This window comes from Tachyglossus aculeatus, chromosome 21 (assembly GCF_015852505.1).
Source record: "Tachyglossus aculeatus isolate mTacAcu1 chromosome 21, mTacAcu1.pri, whole genome shotgun sequence".
Lineage (NCBI taxonomy): Eukaryota > Metazoa > Chordata > Mammalia > Monotremata > Tachyglossidae > Tachyglossus > Tachyglossus aculeatus.
Window position 1 is genome coordinate 12,072,777 of NC_052086.1, and position 14,658 is coordinate 12,087,434.

A 14,658-nucleotide genomic window follows, 5' to 3' on the forward strand; every position below is an offset into this window, starting at 1 on the left:
CCACAGAATAATAATAGTAATAATAATGATGATGGCATTTATTAAGCGCTTACGATGTGCAAACCACTGTTCTAAGCGCTGGGGAATTTACAAGGTGATCAGGTTGTCCCACGTGGGGCTCACAGTCTTCATCCCCATTTTACAGAGGAGGGAACTGAGGCCCAGAGAATAATAATAGTAATAATAATAATGATGGCATTTATTAAGCGCTTACTATGTCTATTCTATTTATTTTATTCTGTTAATATGTCTTGTTTTGTTGTCTGTCTCCCCCTTCTAGACTGTGAGCCCGCTGGTGGGTAGGGACCGTCTCTATATGTAGCCAACTTGGACTTCCCAAGCGCTTAGTACAGTGCTCTGCACCCAGTAAGCGCTCAATAAATACGACTGAGTGAAGGGGCTCACAGTCTAGATGGTAGGGACCGTCTCTCTATGTTGCCAACTTGGACTTCCCAAGCGCTTAGTACAGTGCTCTGCACCCAGTAAGCGCTCAATAAATGAGAATGAATGAATGAATGACCTGGGTTCTAATCCCAGCTTCCCCGCTTGTCTGCTGAGTGACTCTGGGCAGGTCCCTTCACTTCTCTGTGCCTCAGTTCCCCCATCTGTCAAAATGGAGATTGAAAGCGCTCAATAAATACGACTGAGTGAAGGGGCTCACAGCCTAGATGGTAGGGACCGTCTCTCTATGTTGCCAACTTGGACTTCCCAAGCGCTTAGTACAGTGCTCCGCACCCAGTAAGCGCTCAACAAATGTGAATGAATGACCTGGGTTCTAATCCCAGCTTCCCCGCTTAGTGACTCTGGGCAGGTCCCTTCATTTCTCTGTGCCTCAGTTCCCTCATCTGTAAAAACGGAGACTGAAAGCGCTCAATAAATACGACTGAGTGAAGGGGCTCACAGTCTAGATGGTAGGGACCGTCTATGTTGCCAACTTGGACTTCCCAAGCGCTTAGTACAGTGCTCCGCACCCAGTAAGCGCTCAATAAATGTGAATGAATGAATGAATGACCTGGGTAGTACTCCGCACCCAGTAAGCGCTCAGTAAATGTGAATGAATGACCTGGCTTCTAATCCCAGCTTCCCCACTTGTCTGCTGAATGACTCTGGGCAGGTCGCTTCACTTCTCTGTGCCTCAGTTCCCCCATCTGTCAAAATGGGGATTGAAAGCGCTCAATAAATACGACTGAGTGAAGGGGCTCACAGTCTAGACGGTAGGGACCGTCTCTCTATGTCGCCAACTTGGACTTCCCAAGCGCTTAGTACAGTGCTCCGCACCCAGTAAGCGCTCAATAAATGTGAATGAATGAATGAATGAATGACCTGGGTTCTAATCCCAGCTTCCCCGCTTGTCTGCTGAGTGACTCCGGGCAGGTCGCCTCACTTCTCTGTGCCTCAGTTCCCCCATCTGTCAAAATGGGGATTGAAAGCGCTCAATAAATACGACTGAGTGAAGGGGCTCACAGTCTAGATGGTAGGGACCGTCTCTCTATGTCGCCAACTTGGACTTCCCAAGCGCTTAGTACAGTGCTCTGCACCCAGTAAGCGCTCAATAAATACGATTGAGTGAAGGGGCTGACGGTCTAGATGGTAGGGACCGTCTCTCTATGTCGCCAACTTGGACTTCCCAAGCGCTTAGTACAGTGCTCCGCACCCAGTAAGCCCTCAATAAATGTGAATGAATGAATGAATGACCTGGGTTCTAATCCCAGCTTCCCCGCTTGTCTGCTGAGTGACTCCGGGCAGGTCCCTTCACTTCTCTGTGCCTCAGTTCCCTCATCTGTAAAAATGGGGATTGAAAGCGCTCAATAAATACGACTGAGTGAAGGGGCTCACAGTCCAGATGGTAGGGACCGTCTCTCTATGTTGCCAACTTGGACTTCCCAAGCGCTTAGTACAGTGCTCCGCACCCAGTAAGCGCTCAATAAATGTGAATGAATGAATGAATGACCTGGGTAGTACTCCGCACCCAGTAAGCGCTCAGTAAATGTGAATGAATGACCTGGCTTCTAATCCCAGCTTCCCCACTTGTCTGCTGAGTGACTCCGGGCAGGTCGCCTCACTTCTCTGTGCCTCAGTTCCCCCATCTGTCAAAATGGAGATTGAAAGCGCTCAATAAATACGACTGAGTGAAGGGGCTGACGGTCTAGACGGTAGGGACCGTCTCTCTATGTCGCCAACTTGGACTTCCCAAGCGCTTAGTACAGTGCTCTGCACCCAGTAAGCGCTCAATAAATACGATTGAGTGAAGGGGCTCACAGTCTAGATGGTAGGGACCGCCTCTCTATGTTGCCAACTTGGACTTCCCAAGCGCTTAGTACAGTGCTCCGCACCCAGTAAGCCCTCAATAAATGTGAATGAATGAATGAATGACCTGGGTTCTAATCCCAGCTTCCCCGCTTGTCTGCTGAGTGACTCTGGGCAGGTCCCTTCACTTCTCTGTGCCTCAGTTCCCTCATCTGTCAAAATGGAGATTGAAAGCGCTCAATAAATACGACTGAGTGAAGGGGCTCACAGTCTAGACGGTAGGGACCGTCTCTCTATGTCGCCAACTTGGACTTCCCAAGCGCTTAGTACAGTGCTCCGCACCCAGTAAGCACTCAATAAATGTGAATGAATGAATGAATGACCTGGGTTCTAATCCCAGCTTCCCCACTTGTCTGCTGAGTGACTCCGGGCAGGTCCCTTCACTTCTCTGTGCCTCAGTTCCCCCATCTGTCAAAATGGAGATTGAAAGCGCTCAATAAATACGACTGAGTGAAGGGGCTCATGATCTAGACGGTAGGGACCGTCTCTCTATGTCGCCAACTTGGACTTCCCAAGCGCTTGGTACAGTGCTCCGCACCCAGTAAGCGCTCAATAAATGTGAATGAATGAATGAATGACCTGGCTTCTAATCCCAGCTTCCCCGCTTGTCTGCTGAGTGACTCCGGGCAGGTCCCTTCACTTCTCTGTGCCTCAGTTCCCTCATCTGTCAAAATGTTCCATGCGGGACGTGGACTGTGTTAACCCCGACCGGCTCGCATTCATCCCACGGGGAGAGCGCTTAACAAAGGCCGTTAAAAACCAAAATTTCTCTCAAGAATCCCCATCGGGAAACGCTCGAATTGAGGATGGGGTGATCGCCCCCACGTTAAGGGGACGGGCCGGGCTGGCCCCCCGCGGCTACCTGCTGGCCCACTGAGAAGGCCTGGCTGTTGAACTGCTGGATGAACTCGGCCGCCATCTTATCCGTGTCGTAGGGGTTGGAGTCGACGCTCTTCTTCTGCAGGAAATCGATCTCCACGGTCATGGTGCCGACGCACTGCTTGGCCTTGTCGAACGCGTACGGGGACACTGCGACCGGAAAGTGGGAGACAGTCACTCGGTCGCTCGGTCGCATTTACTGAGCGCTGACTGTGCGCGGAGCACTGGACTAAGCGCTTGGGAAGCCCAAGTTGAGACAGTCCCTACCGACGGCGGGCTCACGGTCTAAAAGGGGGAGACGGAGAACAGAACCCAACATACTGACAAGATAAAATAAATAGAACGGATATGTACAAGTGAAATAGAGTAATGAATATGTACAAACATATATCCATCTATACAGGTGCTGTGGGGAAGGGAAACAAAATAAAATAAATAGAACGGATATGTACAAGTAAAGTAAATAGAGTAATAAATCTGTACAGACATCTATACGGGTGCTGTGGGGAAGGGAAGGAGGGAAGATGGGGGGGATGGAGAGGGGGACGAGGGGGAGAGGAAGGAAGGGGCTCAGTCTGGGAAGGCCTCCTACCTTCTATCTCTTGTCCGATGGAAAGGCCGGCCCATTTTCGCTGTGGAGAAAGAAAAGGGGGAAAAAAAAACAACTTTCGGAAGTGGGTCCCTTTGTGGGGAGAAGGGAAAGGGGGATGAACTCATTCATTCATTCATTCATTCATTCATTCAATCGTATTTATTGAGCACTTACTGTGTGCAGAGCACTGTACTAATCAATCATATTTATTGAGCTCTTACTGTGTGCAGAGCACTGGACTAAGTGCTTGGGAAGTCCAAGTTGGCAACATCTAGAGATAGTCCCTACCCAACAGTGGGCTCACAGTCTAAAATCAATCACTTCATTCATTCATTCAATCGTATTTATTGAGCACTTACTGTGTGCAGAGCACTGTACTAATCAATCATATTTATTGAGCTCTTACTGTGAGCACAGCACTGGACTAAGCGCTTGGGAAGTCCAAGTTGGCAACATCTAGAGATGGTCCCTACCCAACAGTGGGCTCACAGTCTAAAATCAATCAATTCATTCATTCATTCAATCGTATTTACTGAGCACTTACTGTGTGCAGAGCACTGGACTAATCAATCAATCATATTTATTGAGCTCTTACTGTGAGCAGAGCACTGGACTAAGCGCTTGGGAAGTCCAAGTTGGCAACATATAGAGGTAGTCCCTACCCAACAGTGGGCTCACAGTCTAAAATCAATCAATTCATTCATTCATTCAATCGTATTTATTGAGCGCTTACGGTGTGCAGAGCACTGGACTAAGCGCTTGGGAAGTACAAGTTGAGACGGTCCCTACCCAACAGTGGGCTCACAGTCTAGAAGGGGGAGACAGACAACAAAACCAAACATATTAACAAAATGAAATAAATAGAATAGATATGTACAAGTAAAATAAATAGAGTAATAAATACGAACAAGCATCATCATCATCATCAATCGTATTTATTGAGCGCTTACTATGTGCAGAGCACTGGACTAAGCGCTTGGGAAGTCCAAGTTGGCAACATCTAGAGACAGTCCCTACCCGACAGTGGGCTCACAGTCTAAAAGGGGGAGATAGAGAACAAAACCAAACATACTAACAAAATAAAATAAAATAAAAATATATACATATAGCTTACCCCCACTGTACAGATGAGGAAACTGAGGCCCGGAGACGTTCAGCGCCTTGCCCCGGGTTACAAAGGCAGGCCGACAACACATCCCATCCTCCCTCTCCCCCCGCCGCCCCGGTGCGCTTGGCCGCACCGGCTCCCTGATATTGGAGCCGAGGCCGGGAGCGGACCTTCTTCCTCGAACTCAAGACGGGAGGGGGTGGGGAGGGGGGCGGCCAAACAGTACCTGCGGCAGGCTGAAGGCGATGCTCCCCGGGACCACGGACGGGTGGGTCCTGAGTGTAAACGTGTATCTGTGGTTGGCGGAGGTCCTCACGACGACGTGCCTGGAACAAACACAGAGCGCCGTTGGGGGGCCGGGGGGGACCATACTGAGCGCCCTTTTTCCTCTCCCCCTCCCCATCTCTATTTATTTATTACTCTATTCATTTATTTATTCATTTGACTTGTACATATCTATTTTATTTTGTTAGTATGTTTGGTTTTATTCTCTGTCTCCCCCTTTTAGACTGTGAGCCCGCCGTTGGGTAGGGACTGTCTCTATAGGTTGCCAACTTGGACTTCCCAAGCGCTTAGTCCAGTGCTCTGCACACAGTAAGCGCTCAATAAATACGATTGATTGATTGATTGATTGATTGATCTCCTTCCCCTCCCCGCAGCACCCAGATCAATTCTATTTATTTTATTAGTATGTTTGGTTTTGTTCTCTGTCTCCCCCCTTTTAGACTGTGAGCCCGCTGTTGGGTAGGGACTGTCTCTAGATGTTGCCAACTTGGACTTCCCAAGCGCTTAGTACAGTGCTCTGCACACAGTAAGTGCTCAATAAATACGATTGATTGATTGATTGATTGATTGATCTCCTTCCCCTCCCCAAAGCACTCAGATCTATTCTATTTTATTAGTAGGTTTGGTTTTGTTCTCTGTCTCCCCTCTTTTAGACTGTGAGCCCACTGTTGGGTAGGGACTGTCTCTATATGTTGCCAATTTGTACTTCCCAAGCGCTTAGTACAGTGCTCTGCACATAGTAAGCGCTCAATAAATACGATTGATGATGATGATGTATGTTTGGGGGATTTCTCCGATCCGATCCAGGGCCAGGTGCGCGGGGGCTGACGTAGGCGCTAAGCACTGGGGCGGACGCAAAAATCCGCCACTTCTTATAACAATGGCATCTGCTGAGCGCTTACTATGTGCAAAGCACTGTTCTGAGCGCCGGGGAGCTTCCAAGGTGATCCCGGCTCTGCCATTCGTCGGCTGTGTGGCCCTGGGCAAGTCACTTCACTTTCTGGGCAAGTCAATCAATCAATCAGTTGTATTTATTGAGCGCTTCCTGTGTGCAGAGCACTGTACTAAGCGCTTGGGAAGTGCAAGTTGGCAACATATAGGGACAGTGCCTACCCAACAGTGGGCTCACAGTCTAGAAGACTTCTCTGTGCCTCAGTTACCTCATCTGTAAAATGGGGATTAAAATTGTGAGCCCCCCATGGGACAGCCTGATCACCTTGTAACCTCCCCAGTGCTTAGAACAGTGCTTGGCACATAGTAAGCGCTTAACAAATACCATCATCATTATTATTATTATTCTCTGGGCCTCAGTTCCCTCATCTGTAAAATGGGGATTAAAATTGTGAGCCCCCCATGGGACAACCGGATCACCTTGTAACCTCCCCAGCGCTTAAAACAGTGCTTTGTACATAGTAAGCGCTTAACAAATACCAACATCATTATTATTATTATTATTATTCTCTGGGCCTCAGTTCCCTCATCTGTAAAATGGGGATTAAAATTGTGAGCCCCCCATGGGACAGCCTGATCACCTTGTAACCTCCCCAGCGCTTAAAACAGTGCTTTGTACATAGTAAGCGCTTAACAAATACCAACATCATTATTATTATTATTATTATTCTCTGGGCCTCAGTTCCCTCATCTGTAAAATGGGGATTAAAATTGTGAGCCCCCCATGGGACAACCTGATCACCTTGTAACCTCCCCGGCGCTTAGAACAGTGCTTTGCACATAGTAAGCGCTTAACAAATACCAACATCATTATTATTATTATTAATCTCTGGGCCTCAGTTCCCTCATCTGTAAAATGGGGATTAAAATTGTGAGCCCCCCATGGGACAGCCTGATCACCCTGTAACCTCCCCGGCGCTTAGAACAGTGCTTTGCACATAGTAAGCGCTTAACGAATACCAACACCATTATTATTATTATTACTCTGTTTATTTTACTGGGACACATTTACTATTCTGTTTATTTTAATGATGTGCATTTAGCTTTAATTCTATTTAATTCTATTTGTCCTGACAACTTGACACCTGTCCGTGTGTTTTGTTTTGTTGTCTGTCTCCCGCTTCTAGACTGGGAGCCCGTTGTTTGGAACTTGGACTTCCCAAGCGCTTAGTCCAGTGCTCTGCACACAGTAAGCGCTCAATAAATACGACTGAATGAATGAATGAATGAGTGAATGAATGAATCAAAGAGACCGAGGTTCCCAAACACTCGTCGCTCAGTGGGCACGGGTTGCGTCTACCGACTCTGCTGCACTGTGTTTTCCCAAGCGCTTAGTACAGTGCTCTGCACACAGTAAGCGCTCAATAAATACTACTGAATGAATGAATGAATGAATGAATGAACCAAGAAGACCAAGGATCCCAAACACTCATCACTCAGTGGGCACAGGTCGCATCTACCGACTCTGCTGCACTGCGCTTTCCCAAGCGCTTAGTCCAGTGCTCTGCACACAGTAAGTGCTCAATAAATACGATTGAATGAATGAATGAATGAATGAATGAATGAACCAAGGCGACCAACGTTCCCAAACACTCATCACTCAGTGGGCACGGGTCGCATCTACCGACTCTGCTGCACTGCGCTTTCCCAAGCGCTTAGTCCAGTGCTCTGCACACAGTAAGCGCTCAATAAATACAATTGAATGAATGAATGAATCAAGGAGACCAAGTTTCCCAAACACTCGTCGCTCAGTGGGCACGGGTCGCGTCTACCAACTCTGCTGCACTGTGCTTTCCCAAGCGCTTAGTACAGTGCTCGGCAGTCAATTCGTCAACGCTGTGAGACCTTGGGCACTTAACTTCTCTGAGCCTCAGTTACCTTATCTGTAAAATGGGGATTAAGACGGCGAGCCCCCCGTGGGACAACCTGATCACTCTGTATCCCCCCAGCGCTTAGAACAGTGCTTTGCACATAGTAAGCGCTTAACAAATGCCATCATTATTATTGCTCGAGCCTTTACTGGGTGCAGAGCATTCATTCATTCAATCGTATTTATTGAGCGCTTACTGTGTGCCGAGCACTGGACTAAGCGCTTGGGAAGTACAAGTTGGTAACATACAGAGACGGTCCCTACCCAACAAGAGCACTGAATTATTCAATCGTATTTATTGAGCGCTTACTGTGTGCAGAGCACTGTACTAAGCGCTTGGGAAGTCCAAGTGGGCAACATAGAGAGACGGTCCCTACCCCACAGCGGGCTCACAGTCTAGAAGGGGGAAACAGAGAACAAAACATATTAACAAAATAAAATAAATAGAACAGATACGTACAAGTAAAATAGAGTAATAAATCCATACAAACATATACAGGTGCTGTGGGGAAGGGAAGGAGGTAATCAATCAATCAATCGTATTTATTGAGCGCCTACTGTGGGCAGAGCACTGTACTAAGCGCTTGGGAAGTCCAAGTTGGCAACATCTAGAGACGGTCCCTACCCAACAGTGGGCTCACAGTCTAGAAGGGGGAGACAGAGAACAAAACCAAACATATTAACAATATAAAATAAATAGAACAGATACGGACAAGTAAAATAAATAGAGTAATAAATCCGTACAAACACATACAGGTGCTGTGGGGAAGGGAAGGAGGTAATCAATCAATCGTATTTATTGAGCGCTTACTGTGTGCAGAGCACTGGACTAAACGCTTGTACTAAGGTAAGGCGGGGGGGATGCAGAGGGGAAGGAGGGGGGGAGACAGACAACAAAACATATTAACGAAGTAAAATAAATAGAATAAATATTGCCTATAAAAATATATTATGAAAGGGGAAAGCATCCTTACTGTTTCCAGCTCTTTAAAATTACAAATAAATTCCCTGCTACAAGCTCTTACAACTGCATTACGCTCCGCTTTAGGCAACCAAACACGGGCCTAGTAAGCCATCGGATTTAATTTGCCGCAAAGGGAAACGACGACAATTTCACCGATGTCGAGGAGAATACGAGGAACCACTGAGTCACCAGAAGGTAACCGCCTCCTTGCATCGACCAAGTCCCCCGTCCTCATCATCATCATCATCATCATCAATCGTATTTATTGAGCGCTTACTATGTGCAGAGCACTGTACTAAGCGCTTGGGAAGTACAAATTGGCAACATATAGAGACGGTCCCTACCCAACAGTGGGCTCACAGTCTAGAAGGGGGAGACAGAGAACAAAACAAAGCATATTAACAAAATAAAATAAATAGAACAGATACGTACAAGTAAAACAGAGTAATAAATACGTACAAACATAAACAGGTGCTGTGGGGAAGGGAAGGAGGTAATCAATCAATCAATCGTATTTATTGAGTGCTTACTGTGTGCAGAGCACTGGACTAAGCGCTTGTACTACGGTAAGGCGGGGGGGATGCAGAGGGGAAGGAGGGGGGGAGACAGACAACAAAACATATTAACGAAGTAAAATAAATAGAATAAATATTGCCTATAAAAATATATTATGAAAGGGGAAAGCATCCTTACTGTTTCCAACTCTTTAAAATTACAAATAAATTCCCAGCTACAAGCGCTTACAACTGCATCACGCTCCGCTTTAGGCAACCAAACACGGGCCTAGTAAGCCATCGGATTTAATTTGCCGCACAGGGAAACGACGACAATTTCACCGATGTCGAGGAGAATACGAGGAACCACTGAGTCACCGGAAGGTAACCGCCTCCTTGCATCGACCAAGTCCCTCGTCCGCATCATCATCATCAATCGTATTTATTGAGCGCTGTGCAGAGCACTGTACTAAGCGCTTGGGAAGTACAAATTGGCAACATATAGAGACGGTCCCTACCCAACAGTGGGCTCACAGTCTAAAAGGGGGAGGCAGAGAACAGAACCGAACATACTAACAAAATAAACAGAATTCATCAAACTGAATTCACTGAGCTCCTACTGCGGGCTGGGCGCCGCCGTACTAAGCGCTTGTCTTTTCTTAGGCCGTCGGGTCGTCTCTGACCCGACGCGACGCCGCCGCGGACGCGTCTCTCTCAGAACTCCCCGCCTCCGTCTTTAATCGTCCTGATGGTGTATCTATAGGGTTTTCTTGGTAAAAATACGGCAGTGGTTTAACCTGGCCTTTTTCCGCAGTCCCCTCGAGCCTCCACCCTCGACTCTCATCCGTGCTGCTGCCGCCCCGCACGAGGGAATTTTGACTTGGAGCAGATGGCTTTCCAACTCGCTAGCCACCGCCCAAGGTGGGAAGGGAACGGGTAGGCCTCCGCTTGACTCTCCCTCCCGAATAATAATAATAATAATAATAATGATGGCGTTTGTTAAGCGCTTACTATAATAATAATAATGATGGCGCTTGTTAAGCGCTTACTATAATAATAGTAATGATGGCGTTTGTTAAACGCTTTCTATTATAATAATAATAATGGTATTTGTTAAGCACTTACTATAATAATAATAATGATGGTATTTGTTAAGTGCTTACTAGGTGCAGAGCACTGTTCTAAGCACGGGGGGGGGGGATACACGGTGATCAGGTTGTCCCACGGGGGGCTCACAGTCTTCATCCCCATTTTACAGACGAGGTAACTGAGGCCTGGAGAAGTGCAGTGACTTGCCCAAAGTCACCCGGCTGCCAACTGGTGGAGCCGGGATTTGAATTCCCGCACGAGGGAATTTTGACTTGGAGCAGATGGCTTTCCAACTCGTTAGCCACCGCCCAAGGTGGGAAGGGAATGGGTAGGCCTCCGCTTGACTCTCCCTCCCGAATAATAATAATAATAATGATGGCGTTTGTTAAGCGCTTACTATAATAATAATAATGATGGCGCTTGTTAAGCGCTTACTATAATAATAGTAATGATGGCGTTTGTTAAACGCTTTCTATTATAATAATAATAATGGTATTTGTTAAGCGCTTACTATAATAATAATAATGATGGTATTTGTTAAGTGCTTACTAGGTGCAGAGCGCTGTTCTAAGCACGGGGGGGGGGGGATACACGGTGATCAGGTTGTCCCACGGGGGGCTCACAGTCTTCATCCCCATTTTACAGACGAGGTAACTGAGGCCCGGAGAAGTGAAGTGACTTGCCCAAAGTCACCCGGCTGCCAACTGGTGGAGCCGCGATTTGAATTCCCGCACGAGGGAATTTTGACTTGGAGCAGATGGCTTTCCAACTCGCTAGCCACCGCCCAAGGTGGGAAGGGAATGGGTAGGCCTCCGCTTGGCTCTCCCTCCCAAATAATAATAATAATAATGATGGCGTTTGTTAAACGCTTACTATAATAATAATAATAATGGTATTTGTTAAGCGCTTACTATAATAATAACAATGATGGTATTTGTTAAGTGCTTACTAGGTGCAGAGCACTGTTCTAAGCACGGGGGGGGATACACGGTGATCAGGTTGTCCCATGGGGGGCTCACAGTCTTAATCCCTATTTTACAGACGAGGTAACGAGGCCCGGAGAAGTGAAGTGACTTGCCCAAAGTCACCCGGCTACCAACTGGAGGAGCCGGGATTTGAACCCATGACCTCTGACTCCAAAGCCCAGGCTCTTTCCACTGAACCACGCTGCTTCTCTGTGCAGTGCACTACTCAGGCTCGACGATGGCTCGACGGCTCGGCTCAGGCTCGACGGCTCAGAGAAGTTAAGTGACTTGCCCAAGGTCACGCAGCAAACATGTGGTGGAGCTGGGATTCGAACTCACGTCCTCTGATTCCAAAGCCTGGGCTCTTTCCAGTGAGCCATGCTGTTTGAGGCTGGTAGAGGACTGGAAACTCTCCAGGTGTGACCAAGAGAGGGGACTACGCACTTGGGAGAGTACAAAAGAGGGAAAAGACACAATCCTTGCCCTCAAGGAGTTTCCAGTCTCCCAGGGAAGACGGACACTAAAATGCCATAAAGACACTAGGGACCGAGAGAACTGAAGCCGTCCATCGGGCTCGTCGAGTTTAAGTTAATAGAAAAGAAAAATATTTGCGCCACTGGCAGAACTTGAAGGATGTTAAGCGATGGTTTTGTTGTCTGTCTCCCCCTTCTAGACCGTGAGCCCACCGTTGGGTAGGGACCGTCTCTATATGTCGCCAACTTGGACTTCCCAAGCGCTTAGTACGGTGCTCCGCACACAGTAAGCGCTCAATAAATACGATCGATTGATTGACAAACAAGACACCATGGAAGAAAAGCCCACCCAGAATACTCCATTCCTCAGCTTTGCTTTTTACCAACCGGAGTTTCCCCTGGAAGACGCCCAGGCCGCAGAGTGTTTTGTTTTTTTATTTTTTCCTCCTGAGGCTGGGCAAGGGAGCAGCCCCAGGACCGAGCTTCAGTTTCAGAACCCGACCACTTCCCAACCTCGGTCCGGCAGCTCCTGTCTCTCGCCGCTCCAGTCCATACGCCACTCTGCTGCCAGGGTCATCTTTCTACAAAACCACCCCGTCCGCACCTCCCGACTCCTCAAAAACCTCCAGTGGTTGCCCATCAGATAGAAACTCTTTACCACCAACGGTAAAGCACTCGATCTCCTCACCCCCTCCTATTTTGCGGCAACTCCGGCCGCACACTACGTTCCTCTGACACCAACCTACTCTGCTGTGCCTCAATCGCATTTATCTCGCCACCAGCCCCCTTGCCCACTTCCTGCCTCCGGCCTGGGACACCCTCCCCGTTTGGATCCAACAGACGATCACTCTTCCCCTCCAGAGCCTTATTAAAAGCACATCTCCTCCGTTCATTCATTCAGTCATTCAGAATGGCTGAATGAATTCATTCAATCGTATTTACTGAGCGCTTACTGTGTGCAGAGCACTGTACTAAGCGCTTGGGAAATACAGAGAGACGGTCCCTACCCAACAACGGGCTCACCGTCTAGACGGGGGAGACAGGCAACAAAACAGAACAAGCAGACGGGTGCCGATACCAGAGGAATAAATAGAATATATGAGGTGGCGGGAGGATATTAGACGGGTGCCGATACCAGCGGAATAAATAGAGTTATATGAGGTGGCGGGAGGATATATGCAAGTAGAGGTGTCCTGAGGGCAGGAGGAGATGTGAGCCTGGAGGGAGGGAGAGAGAAGAGGGGAGAATAATAGACTTGGGTGGCATCCGCATTACTTATTTATTTATTTTGCTTGTACATATCTATTCTATTTATTTTATTTTGTTAGTATGTTTGGTTTTGTTCTCTGTCTCCCCCTTTCAGACTGTGAGCCCACTGTTGGGTGGGGACTGGCTCTATATGTTGCCAACTTGTACTTCCCAAGCGCTTAGTACAGTGCTCTGCACACAGTAAGCGCTCAATAAATACGATTGATGATGATGACAGAGATGGTAGTTGAAGCCGTGGGAGTGAATGAGTTCTCCAAGGGAGTGAGTGTAGATGGAAAGCAGAAGGGGATCAAGAACTGAACCTTGAGGAACCCTACAATTGGGGGATAATAATAATAATAATAATAACAATAATGGCATTTATTAAGCGCTTACTATGAGCAAAGCACCGTTTAAGCGCTGGGGACAAGGTGATCAAGTTGTCCCACGGGGGGCTCACAGTCTTCACCCCCATTTGACAGATGAGGGAACTGAGGCCCAGAGCAGTGACTTGCCCACAGTCACACAGCTGACAAGTGGGGATTTGAACCCATGACCTCCGACTCCAAAGCCCGGGCTCTTTCCACTGAGCCACGCTGCTTCTCAATGGGGTGGGAGGGGGAGAAGGAGCCGGCGAAGGAGACTGAGAGTGAACGGCCAGAGAGGTAAGAGGAGAACCCGGAGGGGACGGAGTCAGCGAAGCCAAGGTTGGATAACTTATCAAGGAGAAGGGGATGGTCCACAACGTCAAAAGCAGCTGAAAGGTCGAGGAGGAATAGGATGGAGTCGGAGCCGTTGGATCTGGCAAGAAGGAGGTCGGTGGTTTCAGTGGAGCGAAGGGGGCGGAAGCCAGATGGGAGGGGGTCCAGAAGAGCGTTGGAAGAGAGGAATTCAAGGCAACGAGCATACATGACTCACTCAAGGAGTTTGGAGAGGAAAGGTAGGAGGGAGAAGAGGCAAGAACTGTGTGGGGGTCAAGGGAGGGCTTTTTTTCAGGATGGGGGAGACGTGGGCATGTTTGAAGGCAGTGGGGAAGAAGCCACTGGAGAGTGAGCGGTTGAAGATGGTAGTTAAGGAGGGAAGAGAGTTTTTATGAGGTGAAAAGGAATGGGGTCCAACGCTCATGTGGAGGCAGCGGCACTTGAGAGGAGGCAGGAGATCGCCTCTGGAGATACTGCTGGGAAGGATGGGAAAGTTGAAGCGGGGGCCGAGGGGGGGCATTGCGGCGGGGGCGGGGTGATCTGGGGGCGCTTGCACCTGATGGCATTAATTTTCTTAATAAAGTAGATGGTCAGATCATTGGGGGGTGAGAGATGGGGAAGGGGAGGGACAGGGGGCCTGAGGAGGGAGTTAAATGTCTGGAACAGCTGGCGAGGGTGATGGTCACGGGTGCCCGTAAGGGAAGAGATATAGTTCTGCCGGGCGGAGTTAAG

General features: G+C 48.3%; 1 protein-coding gene across 2 annotated transcripts in view; it reads right to left on the reverse strand.

The window, feature by feature from the left end:
* NSF (N-ethylmaleimide sensitive factor, vesicle fusing ATPase) overlaps nucleotides 1-14,658 on the reverse strand; it is a 93,878-nt gene that overhangs the window by 59,262 nt on the left and 19,958 nt on the right. For both annotated transcript variants that reach the window (XM_038763496.1, XM_038763495.1), the window contains exons 3-5: nucleotides 5,113-5,212; nucleotides 3,779-3,818; nucleotides 3,170-3,336 (exon numbers count right to left, since the gene is read on the reverse strand). In XM_038763496.1, coding sequence (XP_038619424.1) covers nucleotides 3,170-3,336; nucleotides 3,779-3,818; nucleotides 5,113-5,212 — 307 coding nt within the window. The remainder of the gene's footprint in view (nucleotides 1-3,169; nucleotides 3,337-3,778; nucleotides 3,819-5,112; nucleotides 5,213-14,658) is intronic.